The sequence below is a fragment of the Meles meles genome, chromosome 11 (genome assembly GCF_922984935.1).
Source record: "Meles meles chromosome 11, mMelMel3.1 paternal haplotype, whole genome shotgun sequence".
Taxonomy (NCBI): domain Eukaryota; kingdom Metazoa; phylum Chordata; class Mammalia; order Carnivora; family Mustelidae; genus Meles; species Meles meles.
In genome coordinates, this window is record NC_060076.1 from 2,095,621 (window position 1) to 2,120,333 (window position 24,713).

The 24,713-nt window shown below is 60.3% G+C and overlaps 1 protein-coding gene across 2 annotated transcripts in view; it reads right to left on the bottom strand.

The window, feature by feature from the left end:
- Positions 1-456: 456 nt before the first annotated feature.
- Positions 457-24,713, bottom strand: part of OLFM1 (olfactomedin 1) — a 35,958-nt gene continuing 11,701 nt past the window's right edge. Inside the window, exons 1-6 of one of the 2 annotated variants that reach the window (XM_046023391.1) lie at positions 23,749-24,022; positions 21,682-21,831; positions 17,219-17,374; positions 15,036-15,255; positions 7,398-7,504; positions 457-2,194 (exon numbers count right to left, since the gene is read on the bottom strand). In XM_046023391.1, the coding sequence (XP_045879347.1) occupies positions 1,520-2,194; positions 7,398-7,504; positions 15,036-15,255; positions 17,219-17,374; positions 21,682-21,831; positions 23,749-23,898 (1,458 nt within the window). In that variant the 5' untranslated portion in view covers positions 23,899-24,022 and the 3' untranslated portion in view covers positions 457-1,519. Of the gene's footprint in view, positions 2,195-7,397; positions 7,505-15,035; positions 15,256-17,218; positions 17,375-21,681; positions 21,832-23,748; positions 24,023-24,713 lie in introns of those variants that run through there. The other variant, XM_046023392.1, reaches the window with a different exon arrangement.

The following is a 24,713-nucleotide window of genomic DNA, read 5'->3' on the forward strand; positions in this document are numbered from 1 at the left end:
GTGAGTTGGCCCCGGGCCTGCGGATGAGCGAGATTCTCTGTGTCCCAGGCCTGGGGACCCGGGTCCCAGAGACGGCCGGCCGCTGACCTCTGGGACCCAGCAAAGCCCCACTGAGCCAGCCCGCCGGGGAGGACCTGCTTTACCTCTGCGGACGGGTCGGCGTCTTCTCCATAGGCGCCCCGCCCTGTCTCCGGAGGGCGCCTGTGCCGGGCCCCATCCAGAGGAGCTCTTGGAGGAGACCCCACAGTGGAGTGTGGTGGGGTTCCAGGGCTACGGCCTCGGGTTCGGACCCATCCCGAGGGGCGGCGGAGCCCCAGGCTGGTCCTCTGGCTTCCGGGGGATGGGGTTGGGGACCGGCGGCCATCCCTTCCAGGGCACACCCACAGGGCACACCCACAGAGCTCTGCAAGGCCCCTCATCTTTAAAACCTCAGAAATGACGAGTGAACCAAAGACATCTGCTAATATCTTTATTGTTCCTTCGATAACTGGACGGTACAAAGTTCCCCTCGTTTCGACTTTGAACTGTACTCCCCACGCACTGTTGTCCTCGGGATCATTCCTTTCCCAGCGGAAACAGAGTTTCCCTCGATAAGCCCTTCCTACCCGCGGTTACGCTATTTAGATAATTTAACAAGAAGAGAGTAATTCCTCTAGGATCAACATGAACTTGATTACCTCTTTCTAAGGGTGAACACTGAATTTTTTTTTTTTTTTCTTTTTAGGAACAAAACCATCCACTTACTAAACCCAAACTACAGCACGGCATCGACAACACGCGTTGCAGGAACTGAACACACAGAGCTACCACCTCAAGGAGACGACAGACAGACGCGGCACGATATATCTACGGGGGACGCGAGCTCGAACAAGTGGGCGCTGCGGCTGTCCACGCCACGCACGGGGCCGCCGGCGGCGGGTGGCGCGCACGGGTCCGTGGGGGCGCGGAGCCTCGGGGCAGCTCGGCGGAGACACAACAGGCGGTCGAGGACGGCAGCTGCGATGGGATGAGTTACAGTCGCCGACGGCGGCCCCCGCGGACGCCGAGCGCGGCCGGCCGCGGGCCCTCGATGAGACACGGCAGGGACGCCCACCGGAGCCCAGCGCAATCTAGGGGGAGTGTCCATGCGACCTAACAGTGGTTGTCCTCAGGGCGAGAACTGGCCAACAGTCGTTGCCTTACTTCTGTAGGTAATTTGACCAGAAAGGGGGCCAGGCGGGAGGGGGTGGGGCGACGGGGCGGGGGCGGGGACCAGGACGGGGATCCCTGGACTGCAGTTCCAGCTGCAAAGACGGGGGTGGGGTGGGGTTGGGGGCGTCTTCTCTTCCCAAGCGTGTCGCCCTCTCGCTCCGACCAGGGGCACGGGGAGACAACGCCACCACGCGGTGCCGGGGCCCACGCTGCTGCTGATGTTTCGAAATTAGTATTATTAGTGTCGTTAGCTTATGTCGGCAGCCGTCCCACAGGAAGGTCCGTGTGGGGGAGGCTGCGGCCCCCTGGGCTTTCCGGGCGGAGACAACTACAACTCGTCGGACCGGATGACGTGAAAGAGGGTGACGTTGTAGAGAATCTGGTGGCCGTTGTTCCAAGCGTACAGGGCGCGGTCCTTGGGGTTGTAGTCCAGCATGGAGATGTGGGAGTACTTGTTCTGGAAGGGGATGTCGATGTACTCGTAGGTCGAGGCGTTGGTCTGGTAGGCGTAGTGGACCTTGGTGCCCCCCGAGTAGCCGTTGGTGACGTAGAGGGTCCCGCAGATGATGAAGGCTTCGCCGGCGCTGCGCTTGGGGTAGCTCGTGTTCCACGTCTGCAGCACCTGCAGGGACACGGGGTCCAGCTTGCTGATCACGATGTTGCCCGCATTCTGGTTGGTGGCGTAGACGGCCCACAGCCCGTTCTCGTCCACCATGAGGTCGATGTCCGAGTGGCCGCCCCAGGCGTAATGGTACATGTTGTTGTAACCGGCATAGTCCAGGCTCCGCGTCTTCAGGATCGTCTCCGTCTTCAGGTCGAACCGGATGACGATGTGGCTCTGGAACTTGTTGAAGTAGATGGAGCCGTTGTAGACCACCTGCCCCGTGCCGGACCAGGGGTGCGGGAGGCGGTGGGACGTGAAATTGTCTGTGGTCATGAAGTCGGTCATGGACTTGTACTCGCGGACAAAGCGGTTGTTGTGGTAGCCGTCCATGTACCAGACCTGTGGGGGGCGGGGGCAGAGAGAGAGAGCGCACCCGTTAGGGCTCTGGGGGCCGGGCTGTGCTCCCCCGGCGGAGCCTCGCCGCTCAGGCTCAGAGTCTCGTTGATTGGCAGCAGCCCGGGACCTCGAGAAGGACCCGAAAGAATGAGGGGAGGAGAGTGCAGACCGGGCAATGTCCTGTCCCTCCCCCAAATGCGCAGGTGCTCCTCAACGGGGACAGGGCTGTCTCTGCTGGGAAAGAAGAGTCTGGCAGGACAAAGTGTGGGGAGGCACACTCTGGGCGGGGCATCTGGGGACAGGCGCCACCGAGCCTGGGCTGTGGCCACCCCACAAGTCAGGGAAGCGGCGGCAACAGAACCTTCCCAGCCCCCTCCGCTTGGGCCGCGTCCAGACTGTGGCTCCCTGTGTTCTCCCTGGCAGGGTCCCTAGCAGGTGCTCCCACGTACTGGGGGAAGGAAGGAACCCCATCAGTGTATGAACCCCCAAGCCAGCAAGACAGCGCTGGACAAGGGGAAACTGGGGATGTGGGGACCCATCGCCAAGGGCGCAGAAAGTGTGACCTTCTGCGTCCAAGGGGCTGTCGGGTGTCAGGCCTCTTGTCCCACCAGCGGCCTGGTGGGCATCCTGTCTGTTAGGCAGGGAGGCGTGCGGGACGCTACATGTGGAATCACGGTCCCCACACCCCCCCGGGCTTCTTCTCCAAGAAGAACGAAGGCTTCGTGCAAGGCTCCGAGGGTCACAGAGGGCCACAAGCCACCAAGAGAACGGACCCAGGGGCGGCCCACGTTTGGGGTCAAAGAGGAAGAGTTTCTTGATGATCGCTTAAATGCCTGTTGGCTCCAAAACCGTCTAGACTTTGTACAAAACGCTTTAGTCATTTTCAACCAATATGGGAGCAAATTAGGAAGCAATGCCGTTACTCAGAGGCAGATCTGCTGGGCTAACGCCATCCCCAGAGCATCTGTCCGGCAGTAAGACAGCTGCTTTATCCGTCAAGGCTCTGCCGGCTGCCGGGGAGATTAAGGAAGCGAGGCTTTCAGACACAGCATCACACGTGAGTGAAAAATTAAGAAAAAGAAATCCTAACCTTGTTCCTGAGGCATCTATCTGGATGCTTGGAGATAAATGCGCTTTTTGTCTTTAATGAGGTTTTTTTTGAAAACTGGGTCTCGTTTGAGGCTTTTATTACCCTTAGCCCCCGCAGCCCGGCCCACAGTGATGCGGGTCTCCGATTAGAACGGGTGAGTGCTGGGCTGCCAGGGGTTCCGGGTGCCATGGACACCCTGCCGAGGACTGGCCCTCCTGCCTGCCCTTGGCTCTCTCCCAGGACGGGGAGCTCACTGCTTCTTCCAAGACCCGGCTCAAACAACATGCCCCCCTTGGAACCGTCTGCCGACCCTTGCCACAGGAGCTGCCTCTCTCCCACTCAGCATGGAGAGCACCCCTGAATGCGTGCCAGCGTCTCCCCCCTCACAAGTGGGCCTGTGGCACGGGGGACCCCAGGGTCCGGCGCCTCCCTCTCGTGGGCAGAAAGGGGGTGACATGGCACCAAATGGCTCGGGATTTGTAAACCGCCTCTTCTTCCGGGAAACTAGCGAGTCGGACCCAGGGCACGCTTCTGGAAAATGCAGTTTAGGCTGGGAGGGGAAGCTGGCACGAGACCCTAAGTGTTTGCCAACCAGCTCTTGGCCTGTGACTGCAAGACCCCACGAAAGGCCCTCTACGGAAGAGCGCGCCGCAGCAGCCCTCCGGGTTCACCGCGATCTCCGGATCGGAAAGCCTCTCCCGCCCCCCCCATCCGAGTCCCAAGGCTCACACACCACCCCCAGGAAGCCTCCCGCGATTCTCCGGCTTCACCCAGAACCCCCATGTCTGAACTTCTAGAATCTGGAACCTGGCTGCCCGCTGAGCCTCCGGCTGCCCCCTGAGCCCCCGGGCACGCTCACTTCCCAGAATTGTCGCATGGGACTCCAGGGACAGAGCCGGGCACGCGTGCTCGTTGAAGCAGGCGACGCCAATGTGTAGGCAAGGCTGGGCCCTCTGGCTCGGAGGCTGCACGTCTTGCTGCCGCCTGTGGCCCCTTACCCTTGGTTGTGCCTTCAGCTCCCTATCGGCCTCCGGGGCTGGTGCCACCTGATCGGACCTTCCTGGACTGTGATCCAGACGGTCACTGCTCTGTAAACCTGACTCCTCAGTCCCAGGCTCTTCCCGGCAGCGTCCGGCGGCCTCTGCACCTGGCAGGCCAAGTCCCTGGCTCTCAGGCACCTCTGGTCTGGCGTCCCTGTGTCCCGCGCCTGCTGCTCCCACTGGGCTGCCCCCCCTCCATGGATCAAGTTCATCTCCTAGAGGACATTTCTTACACCCCCTCTACCCCCAGGCAGGGAGGCCTCAATTTTGTAGGGGGTGGCCCCCAAAAGACGTGTCCACAGCCGGGACCCTGCAAGTGTGACCTTATTTGGAAAAGAGAGATTTGCACCCCGGGATGGATTAGGGCAGGCCCTTAAATCCAGCAGGGGGTGTCTTGAGGGGAGGAGAGACGTAGACACGGAGGAGCTGATGCCCACCGGCCCGGGACGCCCACAGCCGAAGCCAGCGAACAGGAGGGAAGGTGTCGTGGACTCCAGACAGAGTCAGGGACAGGGTCTCCTGAGGGGTGGGGGGCACAGTCTGGCATCAGGAGTGAGAGCGTCAGGAGCCCCAGCACCGTCAGAAGCACGCGGGCCAGTCCCCACCGAGGGAAGGCAGGTTTGGGCAAAGAAGAACCCAGCAGAGCCCAGCGTAGGGCCTGGCACACAGCTGGAGCTCCATAAAGGAGTCACGGAAGGAAAGGCACAAGGCGTCCTGAGCTAACCCTGTTCTAGCAGCTCAGTGCGAAGGCGTCGGGACGCCGTGAGCCGTGCTCACTCCTCTGGAGCCCCCCGCCACGGGCCCCCCACCAGGGACCCCCTGTGCAGCGTTCCCTGCATTCCCCCCCCCACCTCTGGCCACGTGTCTCTGACCACACCACCATGGCAGCCTGCCCCGAAGCTGACACGGATTGTTTCCCTTTGGAACAAGTTACTGGTTTCCTGCATGTGTGACCAAACTGGGAGGGGAGAATGAGAAAGATCAAAACAAAACATCTGTCCTCCAGATCAATGGCCAGGCCCAGGGATGCGTCACTCAGCGTGCTGGGAGTTGGGGGTGGCTGTGCTGAGCGCACGGCTTGGAACGGCCCCAAGCACACAGGTGCGGGGCAGAGCTGCCTGGCGTCCCCGCCAGCAGGCTGCGCTGCCCCCTTCCCCTTGCCAGCAGCTCCCCACGGAAGCCTCCTCCCGCTGCCCCCTCTCCACATGCTCCGTCCATCCCCGGGGCCTCCCTTTCTGGACGGCGATCTGGTCACCAAGCAGAAAACAGGTGTCCGGTTATCAAGAGCATCCCCCAGCCCTTGACAGCTTTGCGAACAGAGAGCCTCCCTGTTTGGGGCAAACAGCCAGGCTTCCCGGAGCCCCGACACTTGGGACCTGAGAAAGGGTCTTCCGAGCAGTGCAAAGGAAAGGGTGTCACAGTGGGGCCAGAGGCACGCATGGGCACAAACCCCCAGGCCCAGGTGTGTGGGGCAGGCAGACGGCAGGTGGGCGGGGAGGGACGGGGCAGTCTCCGGGCAACTGCCGTAGACGCTTGTTAGTGAAACCGCTGATCGCCCTTCCTGAGACCATGGGCACAAGACTAGACTGGGGTTTTCTCACCAAATAGCAGGGGTAACGGTGACCTCCACACCGGCAGGTCGTTGGAGGGTCGCCGGACGCCCAGCCAGGACTGGCAGGCAGAGCGGTGTGCAGAGGGCAGGGAACGCGGACGAACGGATCACCGCGCACAGAAGGGCTCCGCTGTGCCAGCGCGGAGCCGAACCTGGAGCAGAGCTGGGGTCGCCGCGGGGGTTGTGGGCCAGAAGACCAGTCGGGATTACAATTAGCCCCTTAGACCGTCAGAGAACTCGCAAGCAGCAGCTAACCGTCCAGACTCAGGAAACAGAACAGAAACCGCCCCAAACACCAGTCCGCACTCGCATCCGGGTCTGCAGTCCCCGACCGGCCCCTCCAGAGTCCCCTGCAGCGGAGGCTGGTGTGCGCGGCTCTGGGGGCAGGGATGGAGGGTGGGTAGACAGATGGCAGCCACCACGAGCCGGCGGTCACTGTCCCCCCCAACCTTCCCCAGCAGAAAGTGCGGGGCCACCTCACTTCCAAAATACAAGACGCTGCTTCCTGCCATCCCAGCTGTGGCAGTGGGGGAGGGGAGCTGCGAGGCCAGAAATCTCGGGAGAGGAAGCGACCCTTCCCTTCCCAGTAAGAGCCCCCCAGACAAGGCCCAGCAGCCCCTCTCAATCCCCCTGAAGGAAGAGCAGAGATTCTTTTAAAAAGTGACCAGTTTCTAAACGTCCTGCCAGGCCCCGGAAGCCAGGGGGTGGGTGGGAGACGCCCCAGACTTCTGGCTTGTTCTGAGCCCTGAGGCGTAGCCAGCAAGCGGTTACATGCCCAGACCTGTCCCTCCTCCCCTGACAGCCCTAGGCAAGTCTTCCCCTGGCAGAAGGTCTGAGGGCTACCGAACGGCCACGTCCAGGTGGCCCCGCGCTCAGCCGGCCAGCCTTCACCCCACACCCCCAAAGGGTCTCACAAGACTCAACCCGGGCCCTGCCTTTCTCTCCTTTTCTGACTTTTTATCCCGGGGGGAAATGAACACGACCTCTTCCCTAAATCAAAAAGGAACCTGCGTTTCCATCGGCCTTGGGACAAATGAGACGCCACTGAAGTAAGGAAGGCCTGCCCGACAGGACGGTCCTCCTGGAGCAAGGGTGGGGCTCAGGTGGCTGGGAGCTCCCCTCCCCTAGAGCGGAGCCCGGCAGGGCTCGGCAGGGGTGTCCTGCTCTAACAATTGCCACCACTGTTCCCATATTGGGCCCCGTCCCTGTGGTCTGTGACTCGGGGTTAGCACTGGGAGCTCAGCCAGGACCTAAGCCCCTCCCCAAAGTGGCCGGGGGTGGGGTGGGGGACAAACCCACGGGGGCGCCCAGCTGGGCTCCCGCCACAGCCGCTGGGGCGGTTCTTGGCACAGGTGGGCACACGGGCATTAGCGTGAGGGCCAAACGTTCGGGGGATGGAGACCAGGCTCACTCATCCCCCGGGGTGACCGCAGCACCCTCAGGCCCGGCAGGGGAAGCACTTACCCTGTTATCACCTTCTGGGGCCAGAGGATCCGTCATCCAGGACCCGAACCTTGAGCCTGAGGTCTTGACAGTCACGGGGTCACTGATGCCTGTCAGCTTGCCGCAGGCTGGAAGACAGTACACGGCGCGGAGGAGTGACTCCCTTGGCCCGAGCCCGACCACCCACTGCGGAGGACGCGGGTCCCTCTGCCCGCCTGGGTCCGGGTGTCAGCTGCTCTTGCCTCTCTTCTTCCCAGCCCCAAAGTCCAGAGAAGCTGCCCCCGCCCCAAACAGAGCCGCTGAGGCCAGGGTGGACGGGGAGAGGGAGGAGCAGCGGCCCCCCCACCGCCTCCCTCCCTCGGTCCCCAAGGGCTTGGGGCTGGAGGGGCCAGAGCAGGACACGGGGGTGACCAGCCTTGCCAGGACACGGATTTTCTCTTGCGGGCAGTGGGCACGGCAGCAGCTCGAGCCCTTAAGCCTCTGGGAAAGAGAATATCCCAAGCCCCAAGTGTCGGGCCCCCGCAGAGTCCCAAGACGCCTCTTTGGGAAGAACCCACAGCTCCATGCCCGGGACCCGTTAGAACTGGACGAGGGGAAAGTCCCCCTCCTTCCCTGGAGAGCCTGCGAGCATCTCCCGCAGGGGGAAAAGGTCCTTCCGCCTGGGGGGAGCCCTGAGGCTGGAGACCGGGGACTCCGGAGGTAGTGACAGAGCCGCGGGCCGGGCCTCAGAGGTGGCCTCGGTGTGGGCCGGGCCTCAGAGGTGGCCTCGGTACTGGCCGGGCCTCAGAGGTGGCCTCGGTGCGGGCCGGGCCTCAGAGGTGGCCTCGGTGCTGCCCGTCTCAGGAATGGAGGCCGGGGTGGTGGGGGGGGGACTCAAAGCCACACCAGCACTCGGGGCCAGCGGAGGCTGGGACCCAGCGCTCTCTGCGGCCCAGCGCCCGTCCCGCAGCCCCGTGGGCCTGCCAGGCTGCACCTGCCGCCCCAGCCAAGACTCCACGACCTCTTAGGTCTTCCAGAATAAACGAGTCCCCGCCAGCCAGGAGCCAATCAGCAGGTAGACACAGCCCAGTCAGCAAGTCTCCAAGAGAATCCGGTGCTTTCAGAAGACTGACAGTGACTTAAGCCAGGGACACAGTTTAGCCGGGATAATCCCGCAGAGCGGGGGGCGGGCCAGGCCGCAGGAGCTGGTCTCTCTCCAAGAACTTGAAGCAGGGTGTGACTCTGCACTAACACCATCACGCGGGACAGCAGAGACAGACCCCCAACACCCCAGCCCAGCGCCGGGCGTCCCATCTCTCTGTGCTGGCGGAGCGCAGAGGCCGTGAGGAGGGACGAGCCGCCTGCAGGCCGTTGGGGGGCTGGGTCTGCACCCAGATCCCATCGGCAGCACCGCCCTCCTCACCACGGGCCGCCGCCTCGGGTCCACACCTATTTTTACCAGCCTGTCCCTTCCCCTCTCCGAGTTTCCTGTCTGTTCCGCTTTTAGGAGCAACCGTGGGCCCTCCCACGTCAATACTGTCCCCTCGCAGCCCACGGCTTCCTGGCAGGAGTCATCGCTCGGGGGCTGGTGGCAGGTCGGCAGGTGTGCCTGGTCCCCGCTGAGAATCGCAGCAAGTTCGCTGGGCCCCGTGCACAGGTTCCCCAACTCTGGGGGGACAAGGGGGACTGGAGGAAGGTCCAAGGTTACCAGCGTCTATAGGGACTGGGAGAAAAAGGGGGTGCTCAAGGCTGGTGTCCCCCGTACTCTCTTGGTTCCTATGACCTGGGGGCTCTGGGGGCTGGCTGTCCCCAAGGAGACAGCAGCTTCTCTGACCTGGGTGGGGATTGGGAGATGTTGACAGGGCCCACGCCCAGGCACCAACAGCCTCCCCACTGCTGAGCCAGGGGACAGCGGTCCCGCCAGCAGCCTGGAAGGAGGAGCCGTCACCCTCAAGTGTGTCATGGCTCGGGGAGTCCCGTGGGCCCATGGGTTTTCCAACCAATAGCACACCGTGGGCTCGGACACTGCACAGCATTATACTAACTCACACCGAGGCTCTGGCCAAGCCCCCCGTGCCGGCTGATCACCCCAAAGGAGACCAGATGTCCGTCCTCCACATCACACCCAGCAGGCGAACATGGCAGGCCAGCGCCCTCCCTGGGCAGCACAGATGCCTGGCCCTTCTCGCCGCCACGCCTTTGCTCTGGCTGTCCCTCCACCTGGCACGTCCTCCGCCTGCCCTCCCACCCGTCCTCTACGGCCTGGCCCAAACCCACGCCTCGTCCTGAGACCTCTGCCTTTGGAACCCTGCCCACCTTGTCCTCACCACCTCCTGCCAGTGACCCCATATGTCTTGGGGCCTCAGACCCGAGTGTCCAGGTCTGGTTGCCCCGGGTACAAGCTTGTTGCCCTCTCTTGCTGTTTCCCCAAGGCTCTGCCCAAGGAATTGTCCGTGAACTAGTGAGGGAACCATCTCTCAGTTCCTCAGAGGTAAAGTGATTCATCTCTCAGAAAACCCTCACGATGTCCTTCACCACATGCACCCGCAGAGGGGACGAGAGGTAAAGCAGGGTCACCCTCCTCTGAGTGTGGGACAGAAGCCCAAAGGGCAGCTGTAGGGGCTGAAGCAGTGGGGAGCCTCTAGAAGGGTGCCTGACGTGCATGTCGGGCTCAGTGGAGGCAGCTGCCGTGCTCATGACTGTGGATTCAGATTAAGGATGGGGAGGAAAGTTGGGGTCGGGGCTGCCTCGGACCACCCAGTTGTGTCCTGCCCACTGTGGGCCTTCAGGGCTGGGGCAGAGCAGGGGAGCCGGCCACTGCAGGAAACAGGTTGCAGGTCGGGTCTGATCTGGAGGCAAACGCTTTGCAGTAGCACCAACACCTGCTGTCCCCAGGCTGCGGTCTGCCCTCCCTTCACCCGGGTGCCCCCGGCTCTGAGGGCAGCCTCCAGCCTCCCCAGCCCCTTGGAGGGAGCCTGGAAGTCACGGATCAGAGCGTGCAGAGAAGGGCCTGGCTGGCCTGGGAGCCCTGCTCTTCCAAACACTGGCTGTAGCCTCAGGTCTCCAGGGCCTCCCGGGCTGGAGGCTGCCCCCCACCCCTCGGCTTGAGTCAGGGAGTTATTTTTGGTTCTCTGTCCAGACTGGTTCTGCCAAGACCTCGGAGCTGACAGGATCTAAAAAAGCCCCACGGCAGAGCCTCATGGAGGAGTCTTGGCACATTCAGTTCAGGAAAGTGTCCCTCCCTGTCACGCGGGCTCAGGATGTGCGTAAGGAGGGAAGGAGGTCCCCGCGCAGGTGCAGCTCAGAGGAGGCGGAGCTCCAGGGCCAAGCACCCCGCTGGGACGGCCTGGCCACCCTCGCCCTCCAGAGCTCAGGGGCAGAGCCCAGGACGGGTCTCAGGAGGGAGAGCACCGTGCAAAGCCAGGGGCCTGGACAAAACTGTGCCCTGCGTGAAATCATTTGCCTCGTGCTACTGCTAGGGGTCCACTTCCGAACAACAGCTGGGGCAGTCTCCACGGGGAGCCTTGAGCAGGCCCAGAGTGACATGCCCACCGAGATCCAGGCCAGAGGCCAGAGCGAGGGCCCGAGAGCCCCGCAGCAGGCAGGCTGGGCCCCCAGATTTTGGTCTCCCTCAGCCCCAGCTTTCATCCCTCCTGGACTGGGAACTGTGTGCGAGGCTGGGAGGTGGGGAAGGCACATGTCCTCGTAGGGGGGAGAACTGGAGGACAAAGCAGACCCCGAGCCTGGGAGTGCCACCAAGGGAGGATCCCCCGTCTCCCCTCCGCACATGGGCAGGGCGGGGCAGGTGCCGGGAGACCTCTCCCCAGGCACAATCCCCAGCACTTCCTGGGAGGCTCCAAAGGGGAAGCCTGCCCTGCCAGAGTCCCACTCGGGTCAACACGTGAGCAGCAGCTCAGCCGCGGGTTGGTTTCTTTGCCGTGGGGTCTCCTGCAGGCTGAGGTCTCCCAGGCTTCTCTCTCCACCCTCCACTGACTGCAAAACCTGCTCACGTGACTTTCGGCCTCACCCTTGGCTGCAGCTCCCTCCGCCAGCCCCTCCAGGCTCCTGGGAGCAGACTGGGGCCAATCCCTCTGCCTTCCTGAGCCTGTCCCATCTCAAGGGCAAGAGAATGGAGAGGGGGCTTCAGACTTGCCTCCCCCAGGAGAGAGAGCCTGGGATGTGGAGCCCAGGCAGAGCACCCCTGCCCTGACATCCCAAACCGGCAAAGATATCTTCGCCCTGACTGCTATCAACACGGACCCACGGCTTCATTCACGTGAGTTCTTGGTGGAACAATCAGAGGCCCAGAGATTCTGACGCCAGGGCCTTCCCACTGGGGAAGCCCCCAATCTCAGCTATTCCCCTGCCCCCATTTTACAGAGTGGAAAAGTGAGGCCTGAAGGTAACAGACCCACCAGATGCTCGGGACGTTGATGTATGAACAGCATGTAGCACTGGACCCTGAGTCTCTGGGCCTGCTGGTTTAGCTTCCGGGTCATCTCTGTAGGCTCCCCCGGTGGAGGGGGCCCGTGAAGTCTCCCGCCCCAGCCTGGGGGACCGGGTGGCTGGGCGGCTCTGGTGCTCCCCTGTCTGGGAACAAGGGGAGCTCGGGGGAGCGGTCAGAAGCCGCCTCTTTTGCAGAGATGGCCAGAGAGGCTGAGCCCCACCTCTGGCTTTAGAAACGGAGTTTCAGATCCTTTCTGGCTGGGCCTCTGGGAAAAACATACAATCCCATCGAGAGAGCAATCTTTACAAATAGAAACAGAAAACAAACGGAGCCTCCTTGTTTTTCCTCTGTGTATGTTCTGGGGTCAGGAATTACCAGCCATGTCGACTTAAAAGAGAGGGTGGCCGCAAGAAGCCACCAGATTGAGAGCACGCCAGCAGAGGGGGGCTGAAGTGTCTATACCGGGAAGGAAATAACGGGACCGACAGGGAGACTTCAGACCAAGGAGCCAAGGTGCCCAGGGGGCGGGGCGGGAGCTACTGAAAGGCTGCACCCAGCGGGAGCCCCAAGCTCCCCGGCAGGTGTCGGGAACGGGGGCCCCACCGTGCAGGAGGTGCCTCCTCGGCTCTATGTTCCCCAGAATCTCCCAGCAGGAAAGAGGCTGCTGAGACCGTACTCATTGGCGAGGCTGAAATAAAGACCGTCTCAAGCAGCCACGGGGTAGGAACATGGTCCTTAAATTACTGGGCTGGAATGGGCAGTCACTGTTCAAACTACCACCTGCCTGTTGAGCTGCCCCACACCCACCCACCCACCCACCTGCCTGTTACTCCCCCTGCCAACATATCTGTCTGTCTGCCCACCTAGCTGCCTCCCTCGCACTTACAACGCGCCTGCCCAACCCCCGCCCACTCTACTGGGCTATGAGGTGTCCCTGGACTCGTGCGGTCATCCCAGGGCATGGGGATCTTCACTGTACAGATAAGCAAGTGCTGCCCTGGAGACAGTCAGTGCCTGGGGACAGTCCCACAGCCGCAGGGGATACCTAACTTACAGACCGAGGGCTCTCACCCTCTGGTGTTCATGGGAACCTCCTGGCTGTTGGTTAAATGTAGATCCCCGGGCCCCCCTGCCCCCCGCAGACTGACTCAGTGGGTCTACCTCCAAGTCAAGGTGTTTCTGAAGAAAGAAACACAGAGGCAAGACAAGATGGTTGCAGTCTGATGGGAGAGAATGGGGCCCCTGGGAGTCGTCCTCTCTCTTTACTCCCAGATCAACCATCTCGGTGGCCCAAGGGTAACCGTGTGGAAGCCCCAAGATCCTAAGCTGGAAGGAAAATTCACGCAGCTTCTAAAAATAGACCAGGTGCTGATGGAAAGGCTGCTCTTCCCAAGGGGGTGGTGTCCCCCCCCCGGGAGAGGCCTGTGGCTTCTCATTGTTTGTAACTTTCCACTCTGAATTTCCATTTTGCTCCTTGACCCCCCCCCACAGGGAAAGCGTGGAGGTCCCATCTCAGTTTCTTACTGATATACATAGTCTGTATCCCAGGGAGGGCATAAAATAAACAATAACCACCACCCCACCCCCACCTCGACCCCTGGATTCTTCAGAGGCTGAGACCCCTGGGTGGGGGCATTTGGAGGGTCTGGAGAGAGAGAGGCAGTCAGCGTGGGCTAATGCTGGGTAGAAACCCCAATCTGCGCCCAACAGAAGTCATTATATAACCCACAGTCATAAATACAGTTCCATAATCGTGAACACTCGAAACATCCGCACCGACCCCTACAGTGTCTGGACAGGAAATGCTGTGGAGACGGCCCCGCCCTGACCTTCCTGGGGCTGTCCCAGGTCCCCCTGCCCCTGACACACCAGGACTGGGGCACCAAGAAGGGCATCACTGGAAAAACGCAGAAGACAATCCCTCATGGGACACAGCGAAGTGCCCATATTAAGCCAGATTAAACTCCCAATGCCTCTCGCCTCCTCCCTGGGCTGGGGAACTTTTGAGTGTTTTCCTTTGCTGGGAGGCCTAGAACAGCATCTGAAATAATCTGGGCGTGCGGACCTGCTCCAGCAGGGGGGTTGGCCGACTACTTCCTTGCCTTTTGGATGTTCTCTCCCTTTTGCCTCAAGGCATCAGGGATTTTTAAAAGTATTTGCTACTTCAGGATGTTGTAGGTTTATAAGAAGGTATTTGGGGTATGGGTGGGTGGGTTTGGGGAGGGAGTCAAGTTAGAATATCAGATAAAACCCAATGGAAACTTCTTCATAAACCAGAATTACCCTAAAAATTACCCTATGGTGCACTAAGTATACAGTATGAACATGAACAGCCTTGGTGTCAAACGCATAGCAGGAGAGAAGGGCCAGCTGATCTGCACACGAAAACCTAAGAATGAATTGGAAATTGGGAAACAGGCCAGACGAGTGGGCTCAGATGCCAGTAAGTCACGGTCTGTGACAGCAACCAACAGGGGAGCTGTAAGGTGAGCGGGAATTCAAGCAGAAGCCAGAATCCAGAGGGGTGCCCCCATGGTGGGGGAACCCACAGATCTGGTGGCCCCCCAAGGAAGCAACAACAGGGTTGAGGAGCAAGTGAGCCCAGGGGCTCCCTCCATCCAGGCCGTTAGGAGGGACTGACGCCTTTTCTCACTGTGAATGGCAAGTCCTCTATGCTGGTGTGACTGAATTTTCTTTTATCTTTTATTCAAACTATGCACGATTCGCTATCTCGGGAGTTCCGTCAGCCTTTGTCCCCAGCCTGGAGAGAGGATGAGATGTATGTTCCCAGCCCTATTAACCTCATGTCCTAACCTCACCCATCACACACAGACACACGCACCCACTCACACGTGCACGCACACAGATGGCATGTGGCATCTAGTCCCTTTTCCGGATGTGTGACTACCTGGGGTCTGTGAGCCAGCCTTTGCACAGGACTGGACAGTGCCCTAGGGTGAGTGCCGTCTACCTGTGCTCCTAAACCGGAGCCCTACCCAGGAGCCCTAATCCGGCCAGGCCAGGGCCTCCCTGAAGCCAGGCGGGCGCTGTCCGCTTCAGCACCACTCCCTAAGCCTGTGCGTGAGCGGAGGTGGGCGGGGCAGCGCCACGCCCCTGGCGGCGGCCTCCCTGAGGCCAGGCGGGCGCTGTCCGCTTCAGCACCACTCCCTAAGCCTCTGCGTGAGCGGAGGTGGGCGGGGCAGCGCCACGGCCCCGCAGGGTTCTGGTCCTACCTAGTTTTTGCATGCATGCACGGAGCCTTTCTTCAAGATTGGACACTCTGCTCTGAAGTTCATCGTAGTCATAGGCGCCAATTTCCTCTTGCAGTTCGTTAAGCACTGACGTCAGATTCTGGACCTCCTCCTTAAATTGCAATACCAATTTGGCATCGGCCTTGTACTCTTCCAACACAGGTATCAAAGGCCTAAGTTCATCCATTTTCGCTTTTATCGCCTGCAAGGTTAAAATAAGCTGGGTTCAGTGCTCTGCGTGCAAAAACTTGCAACACCCTGCCTTGGCCTGGCTTCTCCCCAGGTGAGGGAGTCTGTGCACACTCCTGTTTCATTTATAGGTTTATGTATTCTGGCCCAAAAGAGTTAGAAGAGCATATTAAACAGTCTTCAGAACACCAACATATTTGGGAAAGGTCTTTATTGTCAGTTTAGAATGCAACATCTTAAGGTTACATGCTTTTAGTCACACACACAAAGTTTCTTTTTTTTTTTTTTCTTTTTCAAAAAATGCATTGACAAGGGTTCAAACTGTCCGTGGAATGCGGCTACGGTCGCATGCAAAAGAGGGTCCTGGTTGTGTTCAAGGTTCCTTAGTGTCATGGTGCTAAGTATTGGGAAATAATAGTAAAAATGCATGGTGCAAAAGCTCTCTGACCCTCTTTCATGGTTACATGGGAGTGGACTGCATCTTCAGTCACTGCGGCACTGAAAAAACGCTTTTAAGTTAGCCCTGCAAGCAAGAAAACGAAATACCGTTGAAGAGCTACCTCACTAGCCTGCCTTAAACAGACAGCCATTAATAGACAAATATTTTCACGGTCACTTAAAAAAAAAACAAACCACACACTCCATTGCTAGATTTAGTCCAAACCAACTGCTTTAACAGTTATAGAGATTCTCTCACAATTCCTGGCATAATTCTTAATGCAATTAAAGCATGGTCAAAGGCAAGGGATTGCTTTTCCTCCCCTGGGGCCATGTTGCCCCAAATTTTGGAACTGGGAGAGATGCCCGTGTGGACAGTGCTTGCAAAGACGAGCTAGCTCATGGCCGCTAAAGACACCCCCGTCTTCAAAGGAATCGGATTCTAGCATGGCACAGGGAATGCTGGGCTTTCAGGGAGAGACACAAACTCTTTTTGGTCAGGCAGGTCAAAAATCTCTCTCTCCGAGATAATTCACCACGATAAAGACATCAGCAGCAAGGACAACATGGTCACCTGCCTCCACCAAGAGCCATTGGCTCACTGCTCCTCGATAGGATCAGGCCTGCTATTATTTCATTTATAATATAGATTTATTACTTCGTTAGCCTGCCGTTTCGTTTGTATAATGTATCAGTTTTAAAAGCGGATTACTTCTTGCTTCATGCAGGGAGCACATCAAAGGAAAACATTAGCATAAAAAGGACTGGAAGACAGAGCGTCAGCAATTTCTAGTCAAGCAGGGCTGTGTAATTTGACCTGTTCATTTATATCTGGGCTAGATTAGTAATTAACATGCACGTGTGCCTTAATTAAGGTGCATATAATTTTTTAATTTAATCATTTTGAAGCTGAGTAAACTTAAGGTATATATATGCATATATATATACATATTTCTATATATGTATATATAATTTTAGGTCAAACTCTGGCTTTAATGTCCAGAGAGACCTGGAGAGAAAAAAAAGAAAAAACACTTACCAGGAAGTGAGAAAGATGTTGGTGTCTCTCTCTTGCCTCCCTACAAATCTACAGTGTGCCTTGTCATAGCTAAATTAGGTCAGATGTGAAAAATTGCCCCGAGTGATCCCTGCTCAGAAATGGCTCTAATCAATTAAGCTAATCCTTGGCTAATGTGATTTACCTAGAGCAGCTGCCGAATGACGAGGACCAATCGTGTCCCTTCCCAGCTAATCTGTGACCTGGCTTGAGAAGCCAGGTCCTGGGACCCCGGCCTGGGAAGCTCATGGGGGCTGAAAACTGCGGCTCCATCTTCCCATTTGACTGTGTCTTTCGCCAAAAGAGAGCGAGGGCCGGCTGCCTCTCCATTTCCAAGGACAGCGGCGGCCGTTTGCAAGGCAAAGGCCCATTTCTGCTGGGCTCCTCCCGGGCCCCAACTTTCTCTTTCTGGGGGGGGAAGGGGAAAGCGCGAAGGGAAACCAAGCCCAGCCTCGACTCAGAGGAGGAGCAGCACACGTACCTTGAACTGCCTGGCCAGGTGTTGCTTATGGCTCTCCTCCACCTGCTTGAACTTGGACTCCAGTCCCTTCATTTGGTTCTCCATCTTCTCCACATACTGCAAGTCCCTCTGGGTCCGCCTGTCCAGGACCTCTATGGATTGAGACATGTTTTGCACCTGTCAAAAAGGTAACAGGTTCAAGAAAGGAGCTGCACGGGTGCCTGCCCGTCTTATTTGCCTCCTAATACACGACGGTGACCTTTCCCAGGCAGCCGACACATTGGGAGCCAGAGGCGGCCCATGCATTATTTACTGGTTAATCACCAGCATCGGGGAGTATTAGGACCAAGAACTCCCCAAACAGAGCAAACTGGTTTGGGAAACGTTTCCTCTGCCATGTTCCAGATGCTTTCTCTTCCAGCCGGGGATGCAAATCAGGGGTTCAGTAGCCTCGGGTCCTCCCCCAGCTCCCAGCTCCAGGCATACAAGGCTTTGGGTGACTTTTTTTTCCCCTTTCTCTTGTCAGTGGGGAAGGGACTGTGTCTCAGTCTCCTTATTCTGCAGGATGAAACCGGACAGGCAGGCTTAAATACCAGCCAGTTTGAAGTGCTGTTGGGCTCCCCCCACCCCGGGTGGAGACTCTCCGTCCCCCTACATCTCATGGGGATCCTGCTGCAAAGGTGGGTGGCAGGAGGGAGCCAAGCTACAAGGGAACTGCTCTTTCCAACTCTGTGTCAACACTTGTCCCCATCTCACGCCCCATCCATCACCCCTCCCGGGATCACAGGCAGATGGCTGCTCTGCAAACACGCGCGTTCCATGCATAGAGTCAGGAATCAATCACCGGCCAGTGAAGAATCGCTACTTCTCATCTTTGCAGACAGACCTGAATTGAGTCTATCCTCAAGATGGAACTTTAATATTCAACAGGATTCCAGAGAGCTTAAAAGAAAAACAGTTTCAGTGCAACCACCTGCCAGGGCGTTTTATTTTTGGGGGAACTGGCTGGTGGTTCTGTGCACATGCATTTGGGGCAGTGGGGGGAGCAGACGGAGTTCAGGGCTGTGCGGTGGCGTTCGGGTCACTCCTTGGAATCGAATCCAATCACCAGGGAGGAAGACACCTTCACAACCACCGCAGATCTCCATTTCTGATTTCCGGCTGCCTTTGAAAATCCTCCCCCTTTTTAGGCACAGAATCATTTCGGTATGACCCATAGCTTGACTCGGTCAGGGAAAGGATGACAGTGCGCTTTCCACCACTTCCGGTCTAGCCTCCGCCCCGGTAAACAAAGTAAGAGCCCAAACGAAATGCTTCTCGGTAGGAGAAAAACCGATATTACTCACTGCAGCATTTTCAAATGCCTGGGATTTTATGACTAGTTATTTAAAAGTAACACACAAATCCAGTTTAAAAATTCGGGTTTGTAAAATACCGTATGCGGGTTACTCGGATACTCTCTGACCCTTTCTGTGGGGAACTGGAAACATTTGCTCTGTTACCCTCTCCCTGCCCCCCTCACCTGTCCAATTCTGTCACACCCAATAGCCACAGGACTTCCTTGGGGAAGAGTTGTGAGTTTGGGTTTCCTTCATATTTTAAAGCCCAGCCCCAATACCACCTCCTCCAGGGAGGTTTCCAGGATGCGCCAGAGCCAGAAGCGGCTGCAAACCACTTGGGAACGGCATCACTTCGTTGGCGCCACGCCTGCCGGGCAGTAACCGCACACACATCGTCTCAACCAGCTGGCTGGATGGGAAACGCGGCGTGGGAGGGGCCTGGGGCTTTTTCACTCCCACAACCGCAGCAACCCCCTCCCCCACACCCTCACCACGTCCCTGGGCCTACTGCACGGAGGTCCTCCTGCAGCCACAATGTCGGGAGGAGCACAAATGGGCTCCCCAGCCAAGAGCCCTCTCCCCTCCTGAGACGCAGCGTTCCTGCTGTGTTGGCAAAACCAAGCGCGGGGGCTTCCGTGGGCTGAGCTGAAGCTGCTGGGTCGGCACCAGCTCCAGATTCTGCCCTCCGACAGGGGCCACACGCAGAGAAACGGGCTTCTCCTCTGCCAGACGAGGGATGCTTTTCACGGATTTTGAGTAAGATTAAATTTAAGATTGAGAAAACCAATTCTGAAGATGCCAAACAACTCCACTGCCCTAAAACAAAACACAGACTCTCCTACTGTCTGTCCCACCTGAAGCGAGGACCCCCTCTCTGGCCGGTCATAAAGCAGACGACTGGGCGGAGGGGTACAACGCCTCCCAGGGGGGTGTTCTCCCTCAAGACGACCCCGGTCTACGCCCCAGCCCCGGGGCCATCCATCCTCTTTCCAGCAGAATGTGTCCCTTGAAGCCAACTGATGAGCTCAAGGTCACACAGTTCCCACACGACACCATCCCCCCCCAGGCTGAGCCCATCCGGTCACTGATTCGATCCGATCCTTACAACGCCCTGGCCGGTGAGCACTGTCCATGCATGAGGAGACCGAGGCCCAGAGAAGTTCGGCAGCTTGTCTACCATCCCACAGCGGTCAGCAACGATCCAAAGCCTGGCCTGCCTCCAAAGCCCACACTTCCAAAGTCAGGGCTGACGGCTTTTTCAAAGAGAACATAACCCGCGGCCCCAACACGCCTTTTCCACTCGGCGGGTTGCCTGTGGCCCTCAGCCCCTGCGGCATCGGAGGGAACACACCCCCAGAGCCACGCTCCTCAGGCACGAGGAGACACACCCCCGCCCCCGGCCCAGGCAAGAGCAGCCCTGCCCCCAATCCCAGCCCAGTCTGAATGCAGGAAGCCGCGAGGCCCCCTTTTACAACAAAAGGCTGCGGCCCTCTGAAAACACAGAGCCCACTGGGGTATAAAATAGGGCTTTAAATCTTCCAGCCCCGACATGGTAGAGTATGGAGGCAGGAAGAATGGCCCCAGGCCTGCGCTCCCTGGGGGGGGGGGGGCGGCGGGCGGCTCCAGAGGGCACCTCTCCCAAGAGCTGGGGGGGGGGGGGCAGCAGCCCACCCCCTCTCGCCCTCCCCCCTGCCCCCCTCCAGGTCCCAGAGGCCCCTCCCAGCTCCACCTCCTTCCTCTGCAATTCTGAATAATTAAAGGCCCAATTAGGCTTTGGTCTAGTTTAGTGTTAATGAACGTTTGCGGAATCTGCTCAATGCATTTTACTTTAATTCTTTCTAAATGACATACTGGGTGGGCTAGAGACGGCAGAACAAAGACTGCCCCTTGCCCGGGAGCAGGTGCCGGGGGCCAGGCGGAGCCCAAGGCCTCCGTGCCCTTCTCCCCGCCCCCACCAACACCATCCCGGGACGGCCGCGCAGAGCTGGGAGCACCCCGGAATCGCTTACCCACGCCATCCCTCCCCACTCTGGGAAACTGAGGCTACGACGATGACCTGCGTTGCCGGCCGCTGTATGAGAGGCTGCGGCGAGCTGAGCTCCAACCGAGCAGTTCTGCCCCAGCGCCGTGGGCTGTCCTCCCTCCAGCTGCCAGGGCCACGACCTGCCCCAGCGAGGAGGAGCACGGCTGGGGGAGGGGGTGGGGAAGGGCTTCCGCAGGGCTCAGGCCCCGCCCCACCCCTTACTCCTCAACTGGCAAAGTCCTGTCTTACCAGGGTGTGTGTGTGTATGAGTGCGTGTGTGTGTTGTGTTTATGTGGGTGTGGGTGTGTATGCGGGGGATGTGTGGTGGGTGTGAGGCGTGTGTGTGGGGGGTGCGTGCGTATCCGGTGTGTGGGTGTGGTTATGTATGCGGGGGATGTGTGGTGGGTGTGAGGCGTGTGTGTGGGGGGTGCGTGCGTATCCGGTGTGCAGGTGTGGGGGTGTGTGCGTGGGGTGTGTGGGTGGTGAGTGCCAGGCATGTGCAGGGGTGTGCGGTGTCCATGTGCGCACATGGGTGATGAAACCCGGTGAAAAATCTCACCCAGTTGACGTGATTCTTGTGAAGGGTCTTGAAATGACGGATTTGAAATGTGTGCTGGACCCACACAGCGCTGCTGCCCGCGGCTGCCGGGGGGCGGACCCCGGGTGCACTTGTACCCCCAGACCTGCAACTGGCAGATCCCACCTCCCGCGGGCAGCAAAAGAGCCCTTCGGCTGAGACCCAACGGGCTCCTGGGGCGCTCTCCCTGGTGGCTGCTCAGTCACAGCCCTGAGCCCTCCGGACTATAGGTCTCCGCCTCGCTGGAAACGGTGGCCGGGGAGAGCCACCCTGGTCCCCTCTCCCCATGCCCACACGGCTCCTCCGCGGAGTGACCAGCAGGGTCGACTCATCTCCTCCTGCGCCTTCCGTGGGGCATGGGCGGGGGTGTCTCCATCCACCCATTCATTCATTCACAGACATTCTGAGTCTGGACACGCCAAGAAAGAGGGCGGTCTTGAAGCTGGGACAGACGGTGCAAGCTAGCCCATCCTGGGTGCTGGTGTGGGCGCACACATGCACGGAGATGGGCACACGCGCGCACACGCACCCCGCACAGACTCACCTTCTCCAGGAGCTGCCTGAGCTGTTTGGTGCGGGCGTCGCGTGAGCACATGGTCTGCTGGGGGGCGACCACGGTGCAGATGCACCGGCCCTCGCTGTCCTGGGCGGAGCTGTACACCTGCCAGCTCTCCTCGGGGTTGGTGGGCAACACCTGGATGTGGGGGGGGGGGGAGGGGAGCGAGAGGGAGACAAGTGAGACCAGAAGGCAGCGCACCAGGAACGACAACCAGGGAGGGCTGTCCAAGTCCGACCCCTGGCAGGGAAGGACAAAAAACGGGCCAAAGACACGTTCTGACCCCGGGGAGGGGCAACAGCCCCTGAGAACAAAGGGGCAGAATCCCATCGAGGTCCCCCCGGGGCTGCAAGGAAGCCGAACAGGCAAGACTTGAAATTTTGTTCCAATTCCGGGGATGTTTTGTGTCCAGGCATGTGACTGAATGGATAGGCTAGGTGGCAGGGACGGGGGAGAGGCTGCACGCCCTGACTGAGGCGTCGGGCAGGCAAGCAGGGGCTGGCTGACTCACAGCAGCACATAATTCAGAAACAAGATCTCCCCGTAAAGCAAGCCGGGGTGGCTGGCGCAGCCTCACGACGCCGTCCCTGACGCCCGGAGATGAAGCGCCAGGGGTAACAGCCGGGATCCGGCAGCCCATTAGCCCAGAGCCGCAACGACCCCGCGCCCGGGCTGCCATCCCGCGGGCAGCCTGGCAGACACAGTCCGAGGAGATGCCAGCCTTCTAACTCCACGAGGCTGCTACCCACGAGTCATTGTGTGGATCTCACCAAGTTTCTGGTGACACGGGGGGCCAGCTCACAGCAACCTCAGTCCTGGGGTATGCTCAAGACCCCCGAGAGACCAGAGTGTCACCTTGCAGCCCGGCTCAGGTGTGGGGCGCCAGGCACACGCAGGGGGCGACGCCACTGTCCAGAAACACTCCCAGAGCACAGACCCTCCCCCGCAGCCTGCCCTGTCGCCTCAGGTCACCTCCCTGCTATTTTTAGCGTGGGGCTGGGGTGGAGAATCTATAGTAACTGTCCACTTGCTTCATTCATCGCCAACCCGAGCAGCTTAGGACCCAGACGCAGGAGCACAGTCATCATGAAAGCGGCCCTGGATGTCATCCTTGAGACACAAGGTGGGGTGAACATGACGAGGGTCGTAGGAGGGGTCACGTGGAGACATCCTCCCAGAGCGCTGTGCCCTGGGCAGCCCAAACCAGGTGGGAGAGAAGCCTCCTGCTGCCTCCCCCCTCCCCCCGCCTGCCTCTGAGGGAGCCAGCCTGGGGCCCTTCCTCACATCCTCCTCCGCTCAGGGGTGCTTCCCGCTTAGCCTGGCTCGCGCAGCTCCAGCCACCATCTGAGCCAGCCCTGCCCACAGGCGCCCTGGCCACTCGCTTCCCCCCCCTACCAAAGCCTTGACAAGGGAAGAAAAAGCCACCTGGGAGGCAGGAAGGAGGGCTGATGGGATGGAGAGGGGGCCGGCGCCTCCCAGGGCCCCACCTGGGCCACTGCACCTTGGGGCTCCAGGACGGAGGGACCTGGCGTAGGGATGAGCAGGGAAGCGAGCCTGAGCAAGAGCGAGCTGCCAGCTCCCCCCACCCCCGCCCACGGCCCACTCCCGCGGTCCAGTCCCGCTGGCTCCCACAAAGTAGGGCGGGCTCCAACCGAGCCCTGGCTGGACCAGCCCCTACAGGGTGGAGCGGCGGCATTCCCACCCCTTACTTGCTGAGTGACCTTGGACTAGTCCCCAAGTCCCCTGCCTCAGTTTCCTGACCTTGTCAGTGAGGGACTTACTACAAGTTGAAGGGGACTCTAAGCGACAGCGTCCCTGAGGCCCCTGCCTCACGAGGAAACCCAGCAAAGGAAGGAGGCGGTGCCCCTGAGGACCAGGGCAGCCGACAGCCGGCTGGGCAGCGCGGGGACGGGGTCACTCCCGCCCACGGGGAGGGGGGAGCCGCAGGGTCCCTTGCCCGTGCCCTTGGCCCTGCGCCCTGCACGGCGCCGCCCAGCCGGGGGTCGGGTCGGAGGGAGCTGCGGGAGGGCCCGCGGGGCGGCGGCGGGGACTTACGCCGGTGCTGCGGTCGAGCGTCCCGCCGCTGGCCGCAGAGAGCTTGGTGGTGTTGAGGCCCACCAGCGAGGGCAGCGTCTGGGACATCCAGTTGGTGATCATGGCCATGGTGCTCAGCACAACCCCGATCTTGAGCAGCGGCACCGACATCGCGCCTCGAGTCGCCTCCTGCGCCCGCGCGCGCCGGCGCCGGCTCCGGCTCCGCGCCCCCGGGCAGCCTTCAGGCGGCGGGCACCGCGGCGGGCAGGGGCGCCCGGCCGAGTCCCCGCGCCCCCTCGGCCCGCCGCCGCCCGCCCGCCGTAGCGGCCGCCGCCCCGCGCGCCCCGGCCATGGCTGCGCCGCCCCGGGCGCCGGGGGAAGAGTGGCCGCTGCCCGCCGCCCGCCGCCTGCCGCCCGCCGCCCGGTGTCCGCGGTGCCGCCGCCCCTCCGCGCCCTGCGCCCGCGCCCCGCCGCCGGCTCGGCTCCGGCTCCGGCTCTGAGCTCCGCGCGGGCTGCGCGCGGGGGCCGCGGCCGGGAGGCGGGGACACGGCCGGGCGGCGGCCGACGCAATCTGCCCAGGAAATGGGTGGATTTTTCCTCTCCGCTCGGCTCCCCGCCGCCCCCTGGCTGCTGGCAGCGAGGCCTGCAAACCCCAGCCGCGGAGGGGCTGAGACGGGTGTTGGGGAGAAAGCTGACCACCGCCCCAGAGTCCCGAAATCCGCCTGCGCCTCGGTGGCCCGACTGCCCAGATCGGTGCGCCCTGGCTACCCTCCGGCTGAGTCAGGCCTGGGCATCCCTCTTGGACCACCCCCCACCAGAGCAGGCGGTCAGCTCTGGCTGCCGGGGACCTGCTTGGGGGTGGCTCCGTGCTTGCCAGGCCAGCCCTGCCGCCCCCTGAAGCCCAGCTGGGAGGGGGTCTCCAGCTCCAGCCCTGGGGGAGAGGGAAAGAGGTGTAAAGGCGAGGGCTCTCTGGGAGCTGCGGGGGG